The sequence below is a fragment of the Danio rerio genome, chromosome 24, assembly GCF_052040795.2.
Source record: "Danio rerio strain M-AB ecotype USA chromosome 24, GRCz13ab, whole genome shotgun sequence".
Classification (NCBI taxonomy): Eukaryota; Metazoa; Chordata; class Actinopteri; order Cypriniformes; family Danionidae; genus Danio; species Danio rerio.
In genome coordinates, this window is record NC_141044.1 from 38,128,239 (window position 1) to 38,154,424 (window position 26,186).

The window sequence follows — 26,186 nt, forward strand, 5'->3', positions numbered from 1 at the left end:
GTTTGCTATGGAATGCGAAAACTTTGAAGCTCAATATCTCATATTTATTTATATATATAAAATCCTATAATATATATTTATATAATAGTGGAATTACCTTTTATTTTTATGCTTGAGTATTTTTAGCTTTATATTTGAGGACATAAATAACTAAAACTTAACCCAAAACAATATAAAAATCATGTTTCCATTATACATGTTTTCCTCTAAAATAATATATGAATTGACATTTTTTCTCTCTAATATAAAGTGGGAACAATTTTGTTTCTTCGTTCTGAACTGAAATTTGCTTTTTCTGTTGCATAAAATATTGACCAAATTCAATCAAAAGACACAGACACCATTCGTACGCGCTTTTGAAACAGGATTACACAACAATAAAAACTCTAAAGTCACACATTATAAAATCTTTATTAAGTGTACATCTTTATTAAAACAAATCATAGCTAAAAATAAAACAATGCTTTTTCCAGTCCTATATTAATCCAAATATATCCCAGCTTTAGGGAAAATCTCAAATCTCTCTTTTGCATAGACTAAATGCTCAACATCAGAAAAAAACAAACAAACAAACAAGGATTTAATGCTGCAAAAATGCTTATTTTTTTCATCCATCCGAAATGTCCTGCGCAGACTTGAGTTAAAACAGAACAAACTCTTCCATGTCATTTAATGATTTTAGCCCAACAATACTTCAAGTTGAGGGATGTTTTGTTTTTGTTTTTTTACAATGACATATTTTAGCATGAGAGGCTGAATGTAAAGCTTTGGCCATAATGCTAGATAACATATCAGTTTATGACACTAGCATGCGCTAAATAAAAGCATCAGAACAGCAGCTTGTACAGAGTTTGGAGACATTAAAGTCAACATGAAACTGTATATATAATTGGGATATTATTTCAAGTAAAAATGTTTTATGAAAAGTGGGCATTGAAGAGATGGTTCTGATTCAGTACTTAAGATCTAGCCTATTTAACGTCGGGGTTAACCAGCATTACATTTTAGGCTGTATTCATTTGCAGTACAGAAATGCCTTACAGAAAACAAATGTTTAACTAAAATCTTACATCGTCTAAATAAGGAAAAAGCTAAAAGACCAAAGCAAGAAATGTAAAATGGTAATTTTTCTTGCCTATGGAGTAGTCATCCGTGGATTATTATAAAAATCTTGTTTCCAGCATGACAAATAAAATACAATAAATAGACATTTTTACACTTTTGCTTTTTGTGCCATAATTGAGTCATAAATTGTTAACCTCACAATTAAGAGTGGACAGGAAAATCTGAATTTGGAACAAAAACTGCTAGATGAAAAGGAGTTAGGGCGAGGCAGTGGCGCAGTAGGTAGTGCTGTCGCCTCACAGCAAGAAGGTCGCTGGGTCACTGGTTCGAACCTCGGCTCAGTTGGCGTTTCTGTGTGGAGTTTGCATGTTCTCCCTGCCTCCGGTGGGTGCTCCGGTTTCCCCCACAGTCCAAAGACATGCGGTACAGGTGAATTGGGTAGGCTAAATTGTCCGTAGTGTATGAGTGTGTGTGTGTGTGGATGTTTCCCAGAGATGGGTAAAAACTTGCTGGATAAGTTGGCGGTTCATTCTGCTATGGCCACCCTGGATCAATAAAGGGACTAAGCCGACAAGAAAATGAATGAATGAATGAAAAGGAGTTACAAGAGATCAAAAAAAAGTCAGAATAGAATTTTGAGAGTAAATTTGGAATTTCAAGGGAAAAACATTAGGGAAAATAAAATGCAAGATGTAAATGTGAAATTTAGAACTGCAAGAATTTAGATTTTTTTTTTGAGAAAAAAGTCAGAATTTTGAGATGTATGCTGTAAGGAGCTGTAAGGGGGAAAAGCCATAACTGTGGACTTCAAACATGCAATAGCAAGAAATTAGATCCAAAGGGGAAAGTCTGAAATTGAAAAAATTCACACTGATTCACACAGAAACTCTAGAAGAAAAATCTGGTCAAAATTGTGAGGGAAAAAAAGTCAAGAAGTAAACTTGGAACTGTAAACAGTTCACAATTTTCAGATTTCCGAATATTAAGAAAATAGTTAATATTGAGATGTAATTCAATTAATTAAGCCAATAAGTCAATTGTGAAATTTAATTAAAGTCGAAGTTGAATAAAACAAATTAGAATTGACCTTTCGCTAAGCCCCGCCTTCCTTAGTTACTTTTGCTACACCTCTTAAGCTTTTGTTTTTATTACAAACAAAACAGAGCAGTGCTTATAATATCGAGATGAAAAAATGAAAAAGACAGCTGTGAAACATGACATGCTTTGTATTTTTGTAGGAAACAGTTTAGATCTGTTTAGGGTAAGAGGTGTGTGAGTTATTGCTGTCTGTCTATCACTGAATGTGAATATCGAAAACAAAACCAACTTAACTCCGCTCCTTTAGCGCCCCTCACACAGCTTGATCCACGCTGGCATTTCTCCTCTTGGGTTTTAGGTTTTGAACAGGGAAAAAAAATTCCCCCACCCCGTCCAAACTTTAAGGATACCGGGTGTCAGATTTGCACAATCCATATGGACAACGCTTTGCCTTGTTTCCCCTCGCTCGAAAGCGGTTTTCGGGTGTGGCATAGCGAAGGGTCAATTGCAAGAAAACTGTAAACAGAATAGCAAATAAAAAAATTTGAGATGTAAACTGGGAATTGTGGAGGGAAAAGTCTTGGAAAAATCTAATCGATATATTGATTCGATTGTTTTGTCATTTTGCAAAAGTCACAATTTTCAGATTTCAGAATATAAAAAAATACGTTAATTAATGAAATGTAATTAAAGTCGAAACTGAGTTAAAAAAAGTTAGAGTTGCAATAAAATTGTAAACAGATTAGCAAATAAAATAAAAAATACTGAGATCAAAACTGTTACTATTTTTTGGCAAAAAATCTGGTCAAAATTGTAAGTAAAAAAGTCAAGTAAATTTAGAAGTGTAAAAAGTTGCAACGTTCACATTACAGAATAATAAGAAATATGTTTTTGAGACATAAACTGAATTGCAAAATCAAATTAAGACTTGAGAGATGCAAATTTGTAATGAAGTGGTCCCTCGTTAATCACAGGAGTTACATTCTAAAAACAACCCGCAATAGGCGAAATCCGCAAATTAGTCAGCTTTATTTTTTACAATTATAGATGTTAGGCTGTAAAACCCCTCACTACACACTTTATACACTTTTCTCAGGCAGCCATGAACATTTTCACACCTTTCTCTCTTGTTTAAACACTCGCGCAACTTCTACCTTCCTTTAGCATGTCCAGAAGTTCACCTTTTGGTGTAATAGTTAGCATCTTCCTCTGCCTTTTGGGTGCTACCGCAGGTTCCTTTGACAGTGCAGAATGTTTCGTCGCTATTGTGGGGTTTGTCAGGGGGAAATTGTGCAAACATACAGTACAGCACTTCAGAGTCACACTGCTAGCGATAAAAGATTTTTGTAAATTTGAATAGCTGAACGCATTCGCAGAAGACACGGCGCAGAGGTGATTGATTGACAATGGTCTACAGCCAATCAGAACGCACAATGTGCTGTAAAAATAGCATGTCAAATGGCTAAAAAAAAAACCCTGCGAAACTGCGAGGCTGTGAAAGGTGAACCACGTTATGGCGTAAGACCACTGTAGTGAGATAAAAACAGGATTTGAGGATTTTGTATTGTAAACATACAGTAAACCAACTCAAACCTGTGAGACATCAACTGTTTTTAAATTGTGATGGAAATCATGTATTACTTTTGTAAACAGAGAGTCAGTTTTGTTGACAGATTACCAGGACGACATATTTTTACAATTGAACAATGACTTCAGGAATTTGTCTCGTAAATATTGGCAAGATGAGGATTAAAAATACAAAAAAATATAGGCAATCTCTTTATTTATCGCAGGTACATCATCGTTCCCTTGAGAAAGTTCAAATGTGCCTCATACAATCATCATACAATTCCAGTTCATCTTCAGTCATCATGATTAAACCTTTACTAAAGTATCAAAATAGGTACAATATGAAAATAACACCCGCATTCTCCTGTTTCCCGAGGCAGTCAGACGGGTGGCCTTTTATATAGCGCTCAGTTTCTGTACACATTCAAATATGGACAAATGTTTTCTGATATTGGAAATCGGGGATGTTTTTTTGATTTTTTTGATGGATTATAAACAAACAATCTGTAACAGGATAATAGGTTATATGATTTGCCAATGTTGGATATCTTAAAGACATTCAGAAGATCTGTTTATATATGTACACTGGCGGTGAAAAGTTATGAAAAAAATAGATTATTTTGATGGCAATGGTTACCAAGGCTGCAAATATTTGACAAAAAGAGAGTAAATACAGTAAAATTGTGAAATACTATTATTACAATTTAAAAATATTTGTTTTCTGTATGTATTCATAAAAAAAATGTTATTTATTCCTGTGAATCCACTTTAAGTTTGACGTCATGCGAAACGGCTTCCAGGTCCAAGCGCTTTATCAAACTGATTGGGGAGTCTGAACCAATGGTAATAATATATGCTTACAAAGCGATGTAATGTTTTCAAAAATCAAGATCGCTATATATATATATGTATATATCCATGCCTATTATCCGATGGCCAGAAAGTTTTACATTTTTAAAAAATTGTTAAAATTTTGGTGTCTGAGATGCAGCAATTCCAGAGACTGTCGTGTACACCATGAATTTATTCACTATATGATTGATTAATAAATTCACTTCAATGTGTGATGGAACTAAAAAGTGGTCATAAACTAATATTTTCTCAATTCAATTGAGTAGCGGCTTGGACCTGGACACAGTATTTCATACAACACTAATACATCACAAGCTAACAAGCGGATAAAACTGAATTTTTAGCATCACATGATCCTTCAGAAATCATTCTTATAAAATAATTTGTTAGTAACTAGAATATGTATATATATATATATATATATATATATATATATATATATATATATATATATATATATATATATATATATATATTAGGGCTGTCAAATGATTAAAAAAATTAATGTGATTGATCACACTTTTTTGTAATTAATCATGATTAATCACAAAATGCCATATTTATTACAGAAGTAAAAACACAGGCATGTAAGTGTCGTTTAAATTTCAAAACAATCCATGCCAATAACAAACAAAAATGCTTTCCATGTTGGATTCTAAGTGGACTACAAACACATACACACACACACACACACACACATGCAGGCCCGCACACGCACACACACATACACAGAGAGACAACGCGCGCAGTGTTGGTGAGCGAGGGATCCCTTCAGATTCATCAACACGCACGATCGCGTTCATGTATGGCTGTATTTAACAAGCAAGGATTCTGACCGAAGAACGTGAAGCACACGCTTTACAAAAGGGGGGAAATACGTCAAACTTAATGAAACATTTGAGGGACGCAAAGGGCAGAGAAAAGCTTGCAAATTCATCTGGCACTTTCATTCACATGGACACCAATACAAAGCTTTGATGATTAAGATAATATTGAGCGATAATATTAACAATAATATAGCGATAATATTAGCGATTTTTGATTATCTTAAATGACCACGCGAGTCCCAAAATGTGGAGGGTTTTCTTTCCGTTCGCCATGCGGTATCAAATTCCATTAAAACATCCTGAATGAAAATATGCTGAGTGAGAGTAAACTGCTGAACTGATTGTTGAAGTCTAAAGATGAAAAATAAAACACCCGAAATTGCATGAAACCATATTTCTTTGCACGTTAAACACACGCAGGGCCAGAGCAAACTGAACTGAAACGGCAATCACGCCGTTTTATTCGTATGGAAGGCAGAGGACTGTGAGGGAGCGGGTGGATGTAGCAGATGAATGTGAGAACCGGGGGTTCGCTCGCTATTCTGCTACCCAAGACAGCCGCCTAGGTCGCCTCTATGGACGCGCCGGCCCGGAACACACGTCAGCCACAACAAGAAATAAAAAAAACTGCACCTGCGTTATTTGCGTTATTTTTTTTAACGCGTTAAATATTTCCAATTAATCACGCGCGTTAACGCGCTAATTTTGACAGCCCTAATATATATATATATATATATATATATATATATATATATATATATATATATATATATATATATATATATATATATATATATACACACACACACACACACACACACACACACACACACACACACACACACACACACACACACACACACACACACACACACACACACACACACACACACACACACACACACACACATAAAGTTGAAGTCAGGATTATTAGCCCCCCTTTGATCTATTTTTCTATTTTAAATATTTTCCAAGTGATGTTTAACAGAGCAAGGAGATTTTCAAATTATGTCTGATAATATTTTTTCTTCTGTAGAAAGTTTTATTTGTTTATTTCAGCAAGAATAAAAGCAGTTTTTAGTTTTTTAAAAAACATTTTAAGGTCAAAATAATTACCCCCTATAAGCATTTTTTTTTGTCTACAGAACAAACCATCGTTATACAATAACTTGCCTGATTACCCTAACCTGCCTAGTTAGGCTTATTAACCCAGTTAAGCCTTTAAATGTCACTTTAAGCTGTATAGAAGTGTCTTGAAAAATATCTAGTCAAATATTATTTACTGTCATCATGGCAAAGATTAAATAAATGAGTTATTAGAGATGAGTAATTAAAACTATTATGTTTAGAAATGTGTTGAAAAAATCTGCTCTCTGTTAAACAGAAATAAGGGAAAAATAAACATGGGGGCTAATAATTCTGGGGGGGGGGGGGATAATAATTCTGACTTCAACTGTATATATTTTTTTAATTATTAAGGTATTAGTTATGACATTTATTTAAGTATAATTAACTATATTTCAAATAAATGTTAATTTTCATACAATTCAAGAAAAAAAATTAATTATAAATTTTTTTTCCCAGTTCTGGGTTGCAGCTCTGTAAAACAGATGCCGGAATATTTAGAAGTTAATTTTGCTGTGATGACCTCTGATAAATCAGGAAGTAAGCCAAAGGAATATGAATAACTGAATCAAAAATCTAATCAAAAACTCTTTTTAACATTAATAACAATAAAGCTATCATTAATTACTAAGCAGCAATAATAACTAAACATTAAATCAGCATATTCAAATAATTTGTGCAGGATCATGTGACACTGAAGACAGAAGTGATGCAGAGCATTCAGTTTGGTCATAACAAGAATAAATTGCATTTTAAAATACATAAAACAGATTTGTAAAATTGCAATATTATCACAAAATTACTAGTTTTACTACATAGTTGATTCCATTAATTTACCCTTGGTGAACAGAAGAAACTTAATATAATAACAATGAAATCTTTTGATCACCAGTGTAAAGACATGCTTCAACACAGGCTCATTAAAAATACTTGCTTCCGCCTACATCTTTGTGAAACTACAAAAAAAAAAAGAACTGGGCGGCACGATGGCTCAGTGGTTAGCACTGTCGCCTTACAGTAAGAAGGACGCTGGTTTGAGTCCCAGCTGGGCCAGTTGCCATTTCTGTGTGGAGTTTGCATGTTCTCCCTGTCTTGGCGTGGGTTTCCTCCGAGTGCTCCGGTTTCCCCCACAGCCCAAAGACATGCGCTATAAGTGATTTGGGTAAACAAACTTAGCCATAGAGTATGAGTGTGTGAAAGCAAGAGTGTATAGGTGTTTTCCAATATTGAGTTGCGGCTGGAAGGGCATCCACTGCGTAAAAAACACATGCTGGAATAGTTTGTGTCTACTAATAAATAAGGGACTCCAGGGGTGGGCAAACTCAGTCCTGGAGGGCCGGTGTCCTGCACATTTTAGCTCCAACTCTAATCAAACACACCTACTTATAGATTTCTAGTGATCTTGAAGACACTGATTAGCATGCTTAGGTGTGTTTGATTAGTGTTAGAGCTAAACTGTGCAGGTCACCGGCCCTCCAGGACCGAGCTTTCCCACCCCTAAGCCAAAGGAAAATGAATAAATACATGAAAAACGTACTGCAGCTATTGGGTCAAATAAACACTAGGGGGCAGTATGTATTATTTTCACAGGCACATATTATTGACAAATAAAGGATTCATTTGGTGCAGTTCTTTGCACAACACCAAATAAATACCAACTTACACAACATCTGTGATTTGTAATTGAAAATGTTTGCTTTACCTATTCATGGGGACAACTTTTCTGGCTCAGTAGTTTACTTTATATGTTGTACTTATAATTCTTGTAATTCCGAGCGCTCGGGTTCATGTCCAGTGAAGCGCGGTTTCACAAAAGAGATGCGCACTTTACTTTACCCTTATATTATAGTGTTTTATAAACATTATTGATTGAGTTTAGGGTAGGGTTTAGGTCAGAATCACCAATCCTAGTCCTGGAGGGCTAGTGTCCATGCAGGGTTTAGCTCCATCTTGCCTCAACACACCTGCCTGGATGTTTCAAGTATACCTAGTAAGACCTTGATTAGCTTGTTCAGGTGTGTTTGATTAGGGTTGGAGCTAAAATCTGCAGGACACTGGCCCTCCAGGAACAAGTTTGGTCACCAATGGTTTAGGTCAGTGGTTTGCTAAGTGAACTGAACGACAAACCCTGCTTACTCGTGGATGTGTACAAGAATGACGTGTATCTAAAACATACAACAACATTCTCTAAGTAGCATTTCAATTTCGCAAAAATGTAAACAGCGCCCTCTAGTGGATTTTTCCTCTGAAACATGTAACGAAACTTACCCAAAGCAATGTATTTTAGGCTGAAGCATGTATTTACAATGCGCCTGGGCTGATATGTTTTAGATGACTTGTATAACTAAACATTTTACCTTTGAAAACATCTGCGAGGCTTGAAAACATGGTGGGATTTATGGCAGTTTCAGGGTTCATTCCAGTCAATAACCAGATGAAATAATACTCTAAAGGTGTGCACAAAGAAGTGTTCATATCATCTAAATGCAGACAGATATATTTCAGTATCAAAGGTGAAGGAGTCAGTCCTTCTAAGACTTCCAGGAGCATCTTCAAAAGTCCAAGCTCATTCGCTTAATGGCTTTCGTCTGTTTCTCATCCCGAGGATATATATAGCGAGGTTTTCATTGTTACAATGTCAATCGTTTGTCAGGGTTAGTTCCTCTCATCCTACCTTTTGAATGTCTGGAAGGAGAGGAGTCTGTCAGCTTGTGTATTTGATTTTGGAGATGTGCGACGGCGCTGCTAAAGTGGACGTCGCGGACACAACTGGAGCCATGGCTGCGTTTCGGCTGCTCACGAACATGGGATCCAAACAAGCCACTTTGGCGGCAAAAAACGCATGGATGCAATGGAGAACTGCAAAGAGATTGGAGAACTCCAGTTCCTGGAATCAAAAAGAAAAAAAAAGATAATGTTTTCTGGAAGAAAAAAAAAAGAGCAGCAGCCTCAAGCAGGAATGAAATCAAACTCAGCGCATGAAAGTCTTACTTAAGGCCTACAGGGGGGAAAATAATCAAACAGGGAATCATATAAACATGCTTTATTTTTATCCGCTCCCTTCAGCCATTTCTTTTGTGATGTTTTGAAAAGTTTCCTAAAAATTGAGTGCATGATATTCATGCTGACGACCCATAAATCTATGAAGTCATACTTTTTAATAGTGCTATTAAAATGCACGAGCAGCATCTGACTTTCATAGAGACTATATTGCTGTCGCCGTCCCGATAGCAGGATGCTTAAGTTTAATTCACTATATTATGATTAAATCCCAATCTAATCATGACAAACTATACTGTATATCACTGTAAAGGTCTAAAAGTTTAAGGTCTAATACATATTTTACCACTGTTTTTCGGTTTTGTAGCTAGTGAGATCTATATTAATTTACCGCCACCCTTCAACCTGTGCGACCATTTGCTGTTAATTTTTCAAACATAAAGCAATCATCCCAGAGTATATGTCGTTTGAAAGCTTAAAATGTCTAGTTTCCATTTCTGGCTTTTGATAGATATTACTGAGCAACTGTTATTTATTAATTTGCTACAAGGATAGTCAAGGATAGACTTGTAAATAATTCCTTTGCTAAAGCAATCCACATTTTAAAATGTTTATATGGTTTTCACTGGCTAAATTCAAATCAAATGCCACCAAGGTGCACATACTGCTTTAGAAGGTGATGCCCATTTTATAATTATTGTCAAAATTGTGGTTAGCATTCTTCAAATTGAGTGCATGATATTCATGCTGACGATCCATAAATCTATGAAGTCATATTTTGTTTAATAGTGCTATATACATTAAAATGCACGAACAGCATCTGACTTTCATAGAGACTATATTGCTGTCGCCGTCCCGATAGCAGGATGCTTAAGTTTAATTAACTATATTATGATTAAATCCTAATCTAATCACAACAAACTATACTGTATATCGCTGTAAAGGTCCAAAAGTTCAAGGTCTAATACATATTTTACCACTGTTTTTCGGTTTTATAGCTTGTGTAAGAAATCAATATTCATTTACCGCTACCCTTCAACCTGTGCAACCATTTGCTGTTAATTTTTCAAACATAAAGCAATCAACACAGACAATATGTTGTTTGAAAGCTTAAAATGTCTAGTTTCCATCCCAGGCTTTTGGTAGATATTACTGAGCAACAGTTATTTATTAGTTTACTACAAGGATAGACTTGTAAATAAATCCTTTGCTAAAGCAATCCACATTTTAAAATGTTTATATGGTTTTCACTGGCTTAATTCAAATCAAATGCCACCAAGGTGCACATACTGCTTTAGAAGGTGATGCCTACTTTATAATTATTGTCAAAATTGTGGTTAGCATTCTTCAAACTGAGTGCATAATATTCATGCTGACGACCCATAAATCTATGAAGTCATATTTTTTAATAGTGCTGCTATATACATTAAAATGCACGAGCAGCATCTGACTTTCATAGAGACTATATTGCTGTCGCCGTCCCGATAGCAGGATGCTTAAGTTTAATTAACTATATTATGATTAAATCCCAATCTAATCATGACAAACTATACTGTATATCGCTGTAAAGGTCCAAAAGTTCAAGATCTAAGACATATTTTACCACTGTTTTTTGGTTTTATAGCTTGTGTAAGAAATCAATATTCATTTACCGCTACCCTTCAACCTGTGCGACCATTTGCTGTTAATTTTTCAAACATAAAGCAATCAACACAGACAATATGTTGTTTGAAAGCTTAAAATGTCTAGTTTCCATCCCAGGCTTTTGGTAGATATTACTGAGTAAGAGTTATTTATTAATTTACTACAAGGAAAGACTTGTAAATGAATCCTTTGCTAAAGCAATCCACATTTTAAAATGTTTATATGGTTTTCACTGGCTTAATTCAAATCAAATGCCACCAAGGTGCACATACTGCTTTAAAAGGTGATGCCTACTTTATAATTATTGTCAAAATTGTGGTTAGCATTCTTCAAATTGAGTGCATGATATTCATGCTGACGACCCATAAATCTATGAAGTCATATTTTTTAATAGTGCTGCTATATACATTAAAATGCACGAGCAGCATCTGACTTTCATAGAGACTATATTGCTTTCGCCATCCCGATAGCAGGATGTTTAAGTTGAATTAACTATATTATGATTAAATCCCAATCTAATCATGACAAACTATACTGTATATCGCTGTAAAGGTCCAAAAGTTCAAGGTCTAAGACATATTTTACCACTGTTTTTCGGTTTTATAGCTTGTGTAAGAAATCAATATTCATTTACCGCTACCCTTCAACCTGTGCGACCATTTGCTGTTAATTTTTCAAACATAAAGCAATCAACACAGACAATATGTTGTTTGAAAGCTTAAAATGTCTAGTTTCCATCCCAGGCTTTTGATAGATATTACTGAGTAAGAGTTATTTATTAATTTACTACAAGGAAAGACTTGTAAATGAATCCTTTGCTAAAGCAATCCACATTTTAAAATGTTTATATGGTTTTCACTGGCAAATGCCACCAAAGTGCACATCCTGCTTTAGAATGTGATGCCTACTTTATAAATATTGTCAAAATTTTGGTTAACATTCTTCAAACATACACAGAAATAGAAAATGAATGTCAACTGGTGGTCATGCTACTGCGGCCAAACTAAATTTGACACAAAGCTCATTTTTTGAGATATCAACTTCAAATTTGGAATATAATTGGTTCAAATATTTATCTGAGGTTTTCTGTCAAATATGGGCTAAAAAAGATTTATAAAATATATACTTTTATGTAATATTTTAAAATGTATATTTATTGTTTTATTAGATGCATCATTTTTGTGAACGTCTTTGAACGTGAATCTGTCTTCTTTAAAATGAGACCAAGAATTAATCATTAAAGCATTGAAGATTGGCATTTATTTAAGTTTTACGTCATTTTCATGTTTAAAATGTGGGGTTAAAAGTTATTAAGCCAATAATAATTAAATAAAATGGGGACTTACCTTAGCTTCAATGAGTTTTGTGTCCTGATTCTGGAACAGGAATTTGATTTTACTCTTGCCGTCATCTGATGATCCTTTAAGCTGAGAGAACTTATATCTCCACAGCACTGCCTATGATGAAGGATTAAATTGTGCATATTAATAAAGGTAGGTGCCTGAAAATAGTCAAGTCTGATAAAATGCTATGTGGAGTTAGATAATTGCATTCCACATGTATAATATTTTCATATTAGTCAATAATATTACTGCAATTCATTTTAAAACTGAATAAATATAGATTTACACACATTTACTCAAGTGAATAAACAGAATTAATTAAGGGTGAAAAATCGGCTGGAAATCTGTGGAAATCTATGCACGCAGATTCCGTATGGGCCCATGTATAGGTTTTAAAAATCGCTCCTACGTCCAGTGTCGTGTTTATATTTATGATTATGTTTAATAATGCAGCACCATGGTCCTGCGAAACACAACATTTCATTCCACTTCATGTAGCAAAATGACAATAAACTCAGCTTGACTTGATTGTACCCTGCTACAGCCATGATACAGCAGATAAATACCTTGATTATTCCATCAGAATGAGATTATTATGAGAGTCATTCTTAGTACACAATATTGCTACAGAAGAGTAGTAAAAGCTTTAGATGGGAAAATCATCGGTCCCACTTTATATTAAGTGTCCTTAACTACTATGTACTTACATAAAAAAAAACAAATACAATGTACTTACTGTGTTTATAATGTATTTGAGAACACTTGTGGTGCTTTTAAGTTGGGATAGAGGTTGGTTTATGGACAGGTGTGGTGGTATGGGTAGGTTTAAGGGTGGGTTAAGGTGTAAGGGAATGTTAACAGTGTATTTACAAATGTAATTACAAAAGTTAATTATATTATAATGCATATTAATGTATTTAATCAAGCACAAGTACAGAGTAAATACATGTATTTACACAATAAGTACATTGTAACAAACTATTAAATCCTGTGTAAGTACATATTAGTTAAGGCCACTTAATATAAAGTGGGACCGAATTATCAAAACACTTTGTACAATTTTTACATGGTTTGTCTTTTCACTGTTATGCTGATGACACCCAAAATCTACCTGCCTTTAAAACCAAGTTCAAGTGGGCTAGAGACCCTTATGCTGTGTTTGTCGGATGTGAAAGACTGGTTGTCCTTGAACTTTCTAGATTTTAATGAGAGTAAGAGCGAAATGATTTTGTTCGGCCTGTCAAACTCTTCCAGAGCCCCAATGGTCAATCTAGAAAAATTTAGTTTTTCTATAAAGCCCTGGGTGTTTTTCTGGATGATGGCTTGAGCTTTAACGAACAGATAAATGCAATGGTCAAATCCTGCTTCTTTCAGCTTCGACTTTTAAAAACTTTCAAATCTATTTTATCTAGAAAAGATTTTGAAAAAATAATCTATGCTTTTATTACCACTAGATTGGACTATTGTAACTCATCATACTTTGGGATTAGTCAGATAACCTTATCCAGGTTACACTTAGTTCAAAATGCTGCTAAAAGGCTTTTAACAGGTACCAAGAAACATGACCACATTACACCAGTCGTCCGCTCTTTGCACTAGCTGCCTGTGCACTATCGAGTCACTTTTAAAATGCTTCTCTTGGTTTAAATCTCTAAATGGCCTGGCACCTTCTTATCTGGCAGACATGTTAATTGAGCCTGAAGTGCGTTTCACAAACAATCACGCAGCTGAACTATCATAGCATGATGCATCGTTTGGGAAAAGAACGATGTAGTAACTAGTGTTTCTTAAAACCCGTAGTTTCTCTGTCGCAGATCCATCGCTTGAATCACGTTAGTAATAACGTAAAACACCCAAAAGGATGCTCTAAATGCGGTGGAGTTACAACTTCTTTAGAGAAGAACCCTATCATTTCTTCATGCAAATTATATTGTTTTAAACAAACATGCATTTAAAATAAAATTTAATAATAGATTTGGTAAAAACATGCACTCGCATATTAACTGAAATATATGTAAATCGCACATTTAGGGCCTGTGTTTCCTTTACAAACACATATTTTAATCTCATATAAATAATATAATTAAATAAATAAATAATGAGGCGATTTATTACGAAATTAAATTAAATTTTTATCATTAATTAGAAATGAAAAATGCATACTTTAATAATAATATTAATAATTATGATGATTATTACTATTGTTATTATTAAGTAGTATACTGTTTATTTATTTATTTTTAAGTGTCTACTTTTACAATTTGACACTTGTATACCACAGCAGAAAGTAACCAGCAGGCCCATGTCATATACAGTACAGATACTTAATAAATAACCCACTATAAATTAAAAGAATTAATGTATGCTTTTTGTTTTCACAAGCTTTGGAGATGTAATGTAAATTCCGCTTTTAAATAATAGGTCACCAATAGCTTTCGCCATGAGGCTGTGTTCAAAATGACATCAATGTTTTCAAAGTGCACTGCGAAGGGAACACAACTGTAAACATGAAGATCGCTAAACCTGAACTGTAAAAATAGAAAGAAAGCAAATTACACCTAAGAGAGATCACCTTAATGCATTTTTATTTTTAATAACTCCAACTTTGAATGTTAGAATGTTCTAAATTAATAGGGCATAGGGGGGATAAGTGGGATTAGAACACAGCCAGGAACCATGTTTCAAACTACAGCTCCAGAGCTGTAGTTGCGAGAGCTCAAGTTTGCGATGCAGTTTGTGAATGTTCGTTGGAGCGACAAATTTGGGAAACGGCAAATCAACAAACTATGTTGGTAACGACGGAACTTGCAACCTTAGTTGGCTAACGATGGTTATGGGAAAGCACCCCTGGTCGGTCTATTCGGTCATCTAACCAGAGACTGTTATGCATCCTTAAGTCGAGGCTGAAATGCAGAGGTGACCGTGCCTTCGTAGCTGGTCCTAGGTTGTGGAATGCTCTGCCCCTCTGTATCAGATCGGTGTCATCCCTGTCTGTTTTTAAATCTAGGCTGAAACCTCTTTGGCATTTGCCATTTTATTAGTGAAAATTGTCTGTTTTAGCTTTAATTATATATATATATATATATATATATATATATATATATATATATATATATATATATATATATATATATATATATTTGCTTTTTTCTCTGTTTTGATTTGTACTGTGCAGCACATTGGTCAACTCTGGCTGTGTTAAATAGTGCTATATAAATAAAAATTGACATTGACTCTTTTGAACGAGATGCTAATGGTCTAATCCGATTCAATGATCTATGCTAAGCTACGCTAAAAGTGTTTCCGAACAGTTTATTTTTTATTTTTTAAAGGTGGAGTGTTACTTTAACTAATACTAATTAATAAATGCTGAACAAGTATTGCTCATTCATTAGCTCACGTAAGCAAATACAGTAACATTTTACAATAAGGTGTTATTAGTTAATGTAAGTTATTGTATTTACTAACATGAACAACACATTTATTACAGTATTTGTTTGTGTTAGTTAATGAAAAAACAGTTGTTCATCACTAACTCAAAGTGCATTAACTAATGATAATAATGCATTAGTAAATGATGAACTATGATTAATAAATGCTGTACAGGCATTGTTCAGAATTAGTTCATGTTAGTAAATACATTAACTAATGAATCTTATTATAAAGTGTAACTAATGAAACCTTAAAGCAAAATGTGACCAATTAATCAAATGTTAAGCAAATGTTTATACATGTTTATCTAACACATAGTTGGCAGATTGAAGTGTTGTCTTTAGCACGTTTCTATAAATTTCTGGTCTGACACAAATAGCGCATAGCAACAGAGCAGCTAATGGAAAATTCAGGAAAATCTACGTCTCCTCACATTTAATTAAAACGTTGTCTTTCGTGTCATACCTTTGACGCGGCGTCGAAGCACACGAAGCCCATGCTGAAGTCTATGGTGAGTCCCATGAGATGACTGTCCACAATACAAGCGTATGTTTTACACTGAAACAGGAGATAGTTGGCATTGTGAATTAGGCACGAGGAAAACTGGCACACAAACATCTCCTCCATCTCTTAAATGTTTAATTAGGATGGTAAGTGTCGGACGTAATTATTTAGGGAGGAAAATAAACAGAAGCGGTTTTCTGGCACGAGGCGCGGTCAGGTTTTTGCCGCATTAGTTTGGTTTAGTGGTGACAAATTGGCAGTGATTTTATTTGTGCCACCCTTGTTTTCCAGCAATGTGAAACGGTTGTGGAACATTGCTAATGCTGTGGGCTTACTAAAATATGCAATATTCTGTAATATTTATTTGCTTCGGTATTACAAGTCTTTAAATATAAATGCTTGCAAATCATGCAATATTATTAAACAATACATGAAATTTGACCAACCATATTGTTCCCAAAATGTAACATTTCTATTTCTATTCTATTCTATTCTATTCTATTCTATTCATCATTCTTTTCAGCTTAATCTGGGGTTGCCACACCGGAATGAACCGCCAAATTGTCCAGTATATGTTTTAGGCAGCGGATGCCCTTCCAGCTGCAACCCATCTCCGGGAAACATCCATACACACTCACTCATACTCATACAGTACGCACTATGGATCCGCATGGATCCATCCTGTCTTGTATCAACAGTTCAGGCTGGTGGTGGTGGTGTAATGGTGTGGAGGATATTTTCTTGGCACACTTTGGGCCCATTAGTACCAATTGAGCATCGTGCCAACACCACAGCCTACCTGAGTATTGTTGCTGACCATGTCCATCCCTTTATGACCACAGTGTGCTCATCTTCTGATGGCTGCTTCCAGCAGGATAACGCACCATGTCATAAAGCGTAAATCATCTCAGACTGGTTTCTTGAACATGACAATGAGTTCACTGTACTCAAACGGCCTCCACAGTCTCAGCTCTCAACCCAATAGAGCACCTTTGGGATGTGGTGGAACGGGAGATTTGCATCATGGATGCAATAGTATCTGGATGCAGCCTTTATGATGCAAGCTGAGATTGCATCACTCAGCGATGCAATGTCAGACACAATGGAGTTAGTGACGTCACTGTGACGGGTAGGGTTAGGGTTAGGTGAGCGCATTAAAAAGCATCAGATGCAGCCTAGATTGCACTGCACAGAGTCTGCAGCCAGACCCCTCTCCATGGATGTGCAGCCGACAAATCTGCTGCAACTACGTGATGCTATTATGTCAATTCGGGGCAAAATCTCTGAGGAATATTTCCAGTAGCTTGTTGAATCAATGCCACCAAGGATTAAGGCAGTTCTGAAGGCAAAAATGGCTCCAACCCGGTACAGGTAAGGCGTGCCTAATAAAGTGGCCGTTTTTTCTGTAGAATTTCAAATGAAAGCTATTTTTTAGTTATATATATATATATATATATTAGAAAAAACTGAAAATGTCCTTGCTATATAAAACAGAACTTAGGAAATCAATACTGTATATTTACATTTTTAAATAAAAACTGAACGCACATCAGTTTCATCCATAGAAAACAAGGGCAAACCAACAAAGTGCAGACAGAAAAACATTCAAAAAGCACTGTAGATTTTTTTTTTTTTTTAAGTGACCTTCACAAAATCAAAAGTAATAAAAATAAAAAATCAGTTTTGACAGAAAAGCATTCAGCTGATGCATAAAAAAGAGCCTGTAGATGGAAAAACAAGCAGGTTAAACCCAGAATTAGATTATACTAATGTGTCCAAACAAAAGTGTTTTGATAGCGCGTTTGTGAACAATGTGTTTCCTTCAAGTACTGCATAACAAATCACATTTAATCTGTCTTTGGCACGGCCTCAATCGCTCAGAGTTTGTGTTGTTCAGATGCCGGCCAACACTGAGTCTGGCAGGTGCACTTTTATTCGCCACAATCTGATCTCAGATCTGCTGTGTTTGTTCACCGTGCCAAAAAGACAGAGATCGGCGCTGATTTTCCCTCATTTCATTTCACTCCCATCGGTTTCTGATTGAAACGCATGCTTATTCAGGAAAACACTCGTATAAGATATGCTGCGCTTTTATTGATTGTGTTGACCATATTACTGAAAATAATGATGTTAATCAAAATATATATTAATGAAATAAATAATGCCCTGGGCGACGCCGTGGCGCAGTAGGTAGTGCTGTCGCCTCACAGCAAGAAGGTCACTGGTTCGAGTCTCAGCTGGGTCAGTTGGCGTTTTTGTGTGGAGTTTGCATGTTCTCCCTGTGTTCGCGTGGGTTTCCTCCAGGTGCTCCGGTTTCCCCCACAGTCCGGGGACATGCTGTCTAGGTGAATAGGGTAGGCTAAATTGTCCGTAGTGTATGAGTGTAAATGATTGTGTAAGGATGTTTCCCAGAGATGGGTTGCAGCTGTAAGGTGGATATGCTGGATAAGTTGGCGGTTCATTCCGTCATTCCATTTTTAATGAAATCGGATCTTAAACGTAGCGATTTTGTATGGGATGACAGTTCACTGGAAGCCATGTGACTGGCTGACTGAAATTAAAAGTCTGTGTGTGCATATATAAAAAAAAAAAAAAAAATAATAATAATAATTAATTAAATAAAATTAATTAATAAATAAAGAAAAAAATTAAAGAAAAACAATTAATTAAACAAAACCAAAAACAAAACAAAATAATAAAGACCTGAAAATAACTGGATAATAAAATAAAATAGAAATAAAATCTGATAACCTGAAAATAAAATGGATTGGTTCGAGCCTCGGCTTGGTCAGTTGGCGTTTCTGTGTGGAGTTTGCATGTTCTTCCCGTGTTCGCATGGGTTTCTTACAGATGCTCCGGTTTCCCCCACAATCCAAAAACATGTGGTACAGGTGAATTAGGTAAGCTAAATTGACCATAGTGTATGTGTGTGAATTAGAGTGTATGAATGTTTCCCAGTGATGGGTTGCAGCTGGAAGAGCATCCGTTGAGTAAAACATATGCTGGATAATTTGGCGGTTCATTCCGCTGTGGCGACCCCAGATTAATAAGGGACTAAGCTGAAAAGAAAATGAATGAATAAATAATGCCCTATTAATCTTATTTAAAAGAAATAAGAAATAGGAAATAAGTTTCTTCAGAGGAAATACTGAGAAAAAAAGTCCTTTCTCTGTTAATTATCTTAAAAAAAATAAAAATAAAATAAAATATATATATATATATATATATATATATATATATATATATATATATATATATATATATATATATATATATATATATTTATTTTATTTTTTTTAACAGATACACAGTTTTTTTGATCCAGAAATGTTTCTAATGTCACTTCCACCACAGAACATGATTTTACAACATATTTAATATTGTGTATGTGTATGTATGTATGTATATATATATATATATATATATATATATATATATATATATATATATATATATATATATATAAACATACACAATATTAAATATGTTGTAAAATCATGTTCTGTGGTGTAAGTGACATTTGAAACATTTCTGGATCAAAAAAACTGTGTAAAAACTGGTTGTTTCTGCATGTTTATGCGAGGCTTGACCTGTATTCGCTCTACTTCGAAGAAGGTGGCCATCTGAAAGGCTTTCTCCCAGAGGAGCAGCTCACACTCTAGCTCCACACTGAAGAAGATGTCCTCTCCAGAGTCTGTCTGAACACTGAAGCAGTGCTTACGCTTGTCCAGCAGCTCACTGTCCTGCACACGCACATGCACACAAGGAATAATAATGAAGATCAACAATAGCTTTGGATTTGTTTCTGTACTGTACTGTGTTCTGTTTAATTGGATTTTTTTTTTCTGAGCAAAATAATAATAAAGATTAATCACACACAATATATACAAGACAGATTCTAACATGTCCTTTACTGTAACAATAGTTTGATTAAATAAATCACATATATGTTATATAGATTTCCTCGTGTTTATCATCCTCAAGCATTGAGCAAGAATCAATTTCATGACATATTGAAAAACTATTTAAATTAGATTTTTTTTTCTGAGCAAAAAATATTGCCTATGATACTCTACCACAATTTATAGATGACAGTTTCTAAAATTTCATTAAGTGTAATGATATTTTTTATACAAAAGTAAACTTTAATAGTTCCGTTAATAGTTTTTCATTATGTCATCAAATGATTTTCAAGTGAGTGAGCAAACGCAGAAACTCCATTGAAAACACTGGGGTAAAATTAATTTCTATATTTTAAAGACATGACACCGAAAAATATAATTTAATGCAGTGCTTCTTGTTTGGTCTGATTTGACATTTTTCCATATTTCCACTTTATATCGTATCTCAGCCAGGCCGTGAAGATGTTTTTTTTTTTATGAAATCAGATCTTAAAAGTGCCATGTGGCTGGCTAACTGAAATTAAAAGCCCATGTAAATAAAAAATAAATAAATAAAATAAATAAATAAATAAATAAATTTAATAAAATAAACCTGAAAATAACTGGATAAAAAATTTAATAAAAATAAATATAAATAATAAATAAATAAATAAATAAATAAAATAGACCTGAAAATAAATGGAAAATAAAATAAATAAATACAAATATAAATAAATAAATAATTAAATAAATAAAATAAACCTGAAAGTAACTGGATAATAAAATAAAATAAATACAAATATAAATAAATAAATAATAAATAAATAAAATAGACCTGAAAATAACTGGATAATAAATATAAATATAAAAATAAAAAAATTAACTAACTAACTAACTAAGTAAATAAATTAATTAATTAATAAATTAATTAAATAAAACAAAAAAAAAATATATACCTAAACATAACTGGTTAATAAAATAAATATAAATAAATAAATAAAATTAAATTTACCTAAAAATAACTGGAAAATTAAAATTAATAAATAAATAAATAATTAAATTAAATTAAACAAAATAAAACAAAATAAAATAAAATAATATAGACCTGAAAAAAACTGGATAATAAAATAAAATAGAAATAAAACTTCATAACCTGAAAATATAAAAGATTGGCTCATTTAAATAAAATAAAAATAGATATAATATAAAAAAATGTAAATAAATAAATAATATAGAGCTGAAAATAACAATTTAATGTAGTAAAAAACCCTTATAATAATGTAATGCAAAACCAACGCAATTATAAACCAATATCAAAAAATAATACAATATTTATACAAAAAAATATAAATAATAAGTGCCTGAAAGGTGACCAATCTACAGAATAATATTTATATATATATATATATATATATATATATATATATTTTTATATATATTTGTTTCTAGATGTGAGAAGCCTGAAGAACTCGAGCTCGTACCTTCAGTATCTTGAACATGATCTCGTAGACAGTGAAGCTCTTCTCAGCTCGAGTCCAGTCCCATGTGGTGACCTGGAAGAGTCATAGAGAGAGTGAGTGTGTGTGTGTGTGTGTGTGTGTGTGTGTGTTTGTGCATGCGTGCGTGCGTGTGTGTGTGTTATTCAGCTGTGGGTCACTTGCTCTCGCTGGGCCCTACAGGCATCACTCAAACACTACACCGAGTAAACAACATCCCGCTCGCTGAGGAAAAACCCCAGAGATCCTGAGCATGAGAGACTGACTCACGCTGAGCTTCTGCAGCCACAGGCCAGAGGAGAAGAAGATTAGCAGGAGGAGGAGGAGGAGATGAAGAAGATACTCACTGTCACTGCTCAGATTTCAGAATACAGTCTAAAACTGACAGCTCCAGTAAACACCAGACACACGCACACGCACACGCACACACACACACACACACACACACACACAGTAATAGATGTTCAAACATGCACATATAAGCACACACTCAAGACATACAGTACAAGAACTCCTAGACAAACACACACTCACTCACAGAAGCACACACACAACAAGCACTCTCTATAGATGTAAGGATTTTTATACTGTAAAAACCATATATAAATATGTTATTTCCAAATATATTATTTTTACCTTCACAAAAATTAAAATACCTTAATCCTTAATCTGTATGATTTTATGCTTAAACTTAAACTACAGAGACCTCAATTTAGGTGCCCACAGTGATCAATAAAAGAAATAATTGCAGAAAGGTTGTTTTTAATGACAGAAATTAAACAATTATATATATATATATATATATATATATATATATATATATATATATATATATATATATATATATATATATATATATATATATAAATTTTAATAAATATCTACAGCGCAGGAAACAAGTATTAAACACGTTCCCATTTTTGTAACAAGTAAAGAAATTCATGAATAACAAAACTAAACTAACTAGTTTACAAAGGCTGCTCTGTTGGCTTTATTGAAAATGGACCTTCAGCATGCACTGAGGCGGTGTGCTGCCGATTGTAACACAGCTTTGGATGAGAATCAGCACCTGCAAGTCTGAGGCCATGGTGCTCCACCCGAAAAAGGTGGTTTGACATTTCCAGGTTGAAGGACAGTCCTTTCCCCAGGTGGAGGAGTTCAAGTATCTTGAGTTTTTGTTCAAGTATGGCTTATTATACATACAGCAGTAATGTGGTCGATGTACCGGTCCATTGTGGCAAAAAAGGAGCTGAGCCGAAAGACAAAGCTTTCAATTTACCAGTCATTCTACGTTCCTACTCTCACCTATGCCATGAGCTTTGGATCATGACTGAAAAGACAAGATCTCGGATACAAGCAGCCGAAATGAGTTTCCTTTACAGGGTGGCAGGGCGCACCCTTATAGATAGGGTGAGGAGCTCTGTCACCCTCCCGGGTGAGGAGCTTGGACATCTGTTTTGGATGCCTCCTGGACAACTACATAGTGTGGAAATATAAATTTCTATCATCTAATTCCAAATGAACAATAATCTACGTATAACTGAAAAGTTATAATCTTTGGTTTTTAATTATATCATTTCATTGACATGCCAGCTAGGAGGGTCATTTAACCTTTGCCTTGCTGATTACAGGCTAGGCCAAAGTGATGCAATTATCAGTTTCACAGCATGGCTGTGTCTATTGTTTTCTCTTTTCGATCAAATGGTCAGGCGGTTTCTGTCTTTAGAAAATGATGAGATTAGACCTGAAAAAGCAGTTTACCATGCCGACCACAACTCTTAATTTGCATGCTTTGTTTAGCCATATCCCCTCCTCCTAAGAACACAATATAGACATGAAATCTTTGTATAAATCAGACTTGTGTGAGACTTGTGACAGACTTGTGAAAGAACTTGCAGACTGCGGACCTCTAGTAGGCTCTTGCAGACACATGGACATCTTAAAGACGCTGTATGACTGCAGATTAACCAGGAGTTCTGCTTGTTTCGAGTCTCCTGGACTGGGTTCTCTCTTCTTTTCACTCATTTATTTTTTTACAACAATAGGGAGGTGTTTCAGCCATGTCTCACCGGGAGGAGGCCTCGGGGAAGACCCAGGACACACTAGAGAGTCTATGTCTGCGTCTGAAACTGGATACTTCCATACTATACAGTATGCCAAAATCAGTATGTGAGTCGAGTAGTATGTCCGAATTCATAGAACCCGGATGACTTACTACTTCCGGCGAGATTCTGAAGTGCGCATCTCATGCACGCTGCGCTATCCCATGATGCCCCACAAGAGAATTCATGAATGGGAAAGAAGCGACGCAACTGACGCAGGTTGGTCATGTGACCATGACAAAATGGCGGATGTAGTACATCCGAATTCCATTCATACTTTTTTACATTCATACTGTATAGAGCGTACTTTTCTAATGGCTGAGTAGTACGTTTACATTAAAATGCAGTCCCTACTGAGTAGTAGGCGGTTTCAGACGCAGCCTATGTCTCTTGGCTGGCCTGGAAATGCTCAGGATCCCCTCAGAGAAGCTGGAGGAAGTCTGGGGTTCTCTCCTAAGGGGTTCTCTCCTAAGACTACTGCCCCCGCGACCCAGCCCCGGAAAAGTGGATGAAAATAAATAAATGAGTGAATGAACAGGTAAATACAATTGAACACATGAAGAAAGGGAGGTGTAGAAAGGCAGAGAAAGCCCAGACAGGAACTGAAATCTCTCAGCAGTTATTCAGCAACCGTCTGCCTTTCCTCTTCGATCCAAAACACAGCCAAGGAAACTCTTAAATGCTTTCAGAGAAAGAAAATCAAGCTGTAGAATGGCCCAGCCAATCACCTGATCTGAATCCAATAGAAAATACAAAGTAAAGATCAGATTTGATAGACGAGACCCACAGAACCATTTCTTCAGACTTCATTCTCCATATGAGAAGCGTCTTTCACCCAAACAGCTTTTTATATAAAGTATTAAATACATAAAATAATTTAGTTTTTCTCCTGCTTGCAGTCCTGTGTGTTACTCAGAGAAACATCCAATTACAAACTGTTTTCACAGCCCATGTAGGAACCAATAAACACATAAAACATCTCTTTTCATCAGCAGCTTATAACCAAATCAGAACTGTGTGCACCTGAACACTTTTCAAGTCCGAAACGCTTTGAAATCCAGCTTTGTGCTCGCTGCTTCCTCAAAGGCATCATGTCAAGTGTTTATTGCCGTGAGTGTCGATCATCAGAACGAGACTGAAGTAACCTGAGAGAGCTTTTTTGGACAAACTGCTGAGCGTCGTAAATCCCCTCCAGCGCAATTCAGCATCTGCGCATCCTGTAATAGCTTTCCGCATCCAAACTTTTGATCTTCCGCCTACTTCGCCATCAAATTACAATTAATAGCAGATTGGATGAAGCTCTTTGATGTCTATAGGATCATTTAATGGAAAACAATCAACAAGCCAACAAACTGCTCCACCAGGACTGATCCATCTGACAGCAAACACAGGGGGGAGCCCGAGAGTTATCAGTGTCATCTACACATTATCTGTGAAGAGGAAATGCAACGCAACTTTTTATAAGATGTCAAATAAATTTTCCGCATCGCCATAATGTGTCTGTGAAGTTTCAGCTCAAAACCCCTTACAGATTATCAGCCATCATTGGATGTGAGCAAAAACACACCATTTTTTAGGTGTGTCTCTTTAAATGCAAATGAGCTGCTGCTTTCCATAAAAGGGAGGAGCCTTTAAATACTATTCTGACACTCCTGAACAAAACAAATGACTTTCATTCATTTTCTTTTTGGCTTAGTTCCTTTATTAATCTGGAGTCGCCACAGCGGAATGAACCGCCAACTTATCCAGCATTTGTTTTACGCAGCAGAGGCCCTTTCAGCTGCAACCCATCTCTGAGAAACATCCATACACACTCATACACTACGAACAATTTAGCCTACCCAATTCACCTGTACCGCATGATTTGGACTGTTAGGGAAACCGGAGCACCCAGTGGAAACCCACACGAACGCGGGGAGAACATGCAAACTCCTCACAGAAACGCCAACTGATCTAGCCGGGGCTCAAACCAGCGACCTTCTTGCTGTGAGACGACAGCACTAACTATTACACCACTGCGTCGCCCAAATGACTTTCACACAGCTAAAGTTAAAGTCTTGCGTAGCGGAAGCCAGTTAGTGTAAGCTCACTTCTCTGACCTCTAAAGGTGCTCTAGTGATAGACGCTAGATATCATGGTCTTTAGCCTCCTTGTTAGAGCAACTGACTCCCATGCGGAAGGTAGCCAGTTCGATCCAAGCTAGGAGCAGGTTGGTTGGTGTCAGATCAGCGGGGTTTTACTTGCATGTTCAAACCAAAGTCAGACAATGATGGAGAAGAAGAGACACAACTTCTAGACCAGCAGTAGG

At 35.3% G+C, this 26,186-nt stretch overlaps 1 protein-coding gene across 1 annotated transcript in view; it reads right to left on the reverse strand.

Annotated features, from left to right (window-relative positions):
* Positions 1-7,560: 7,560 nt before the first annotated feature.
* sntg1 (syntrophin, gamma 1) overlaps positions 7,561-26,186 on the reverse strand; it is a 140,272-nt gene continuing 121,646 nt past the window's right edge. The window contains exons 15-20 of the mRNA XM_087310142.1: positions 21,762-21,833; positions 19,990-20,142; positions 16,361-16,453; positions 12,467-12,577; positions 7,972-9,363; positions 7,561-7,804 (exon numbers count right to left, since the gene is read on the reverse strand). Of these exons, the coding sequence (XP_087166268.1) occupies positions 9,181-9,363; positions 12,467-12,577; positions 16,361-16,453; positions 19,990-20,142; positions 21,762-21,833 (612 nt within the window). The 3' untranslated portion in view covers positions 7,561-7,804; positions 7,972-9,180. The remainder of the gene's footprint in view (positions 7,805-7,971; positions 9,364-12,466; positions 12,578-16,360; positions 16,454-19,989; positions 20,143-21,761; positions 21,834-26,186) is intronic.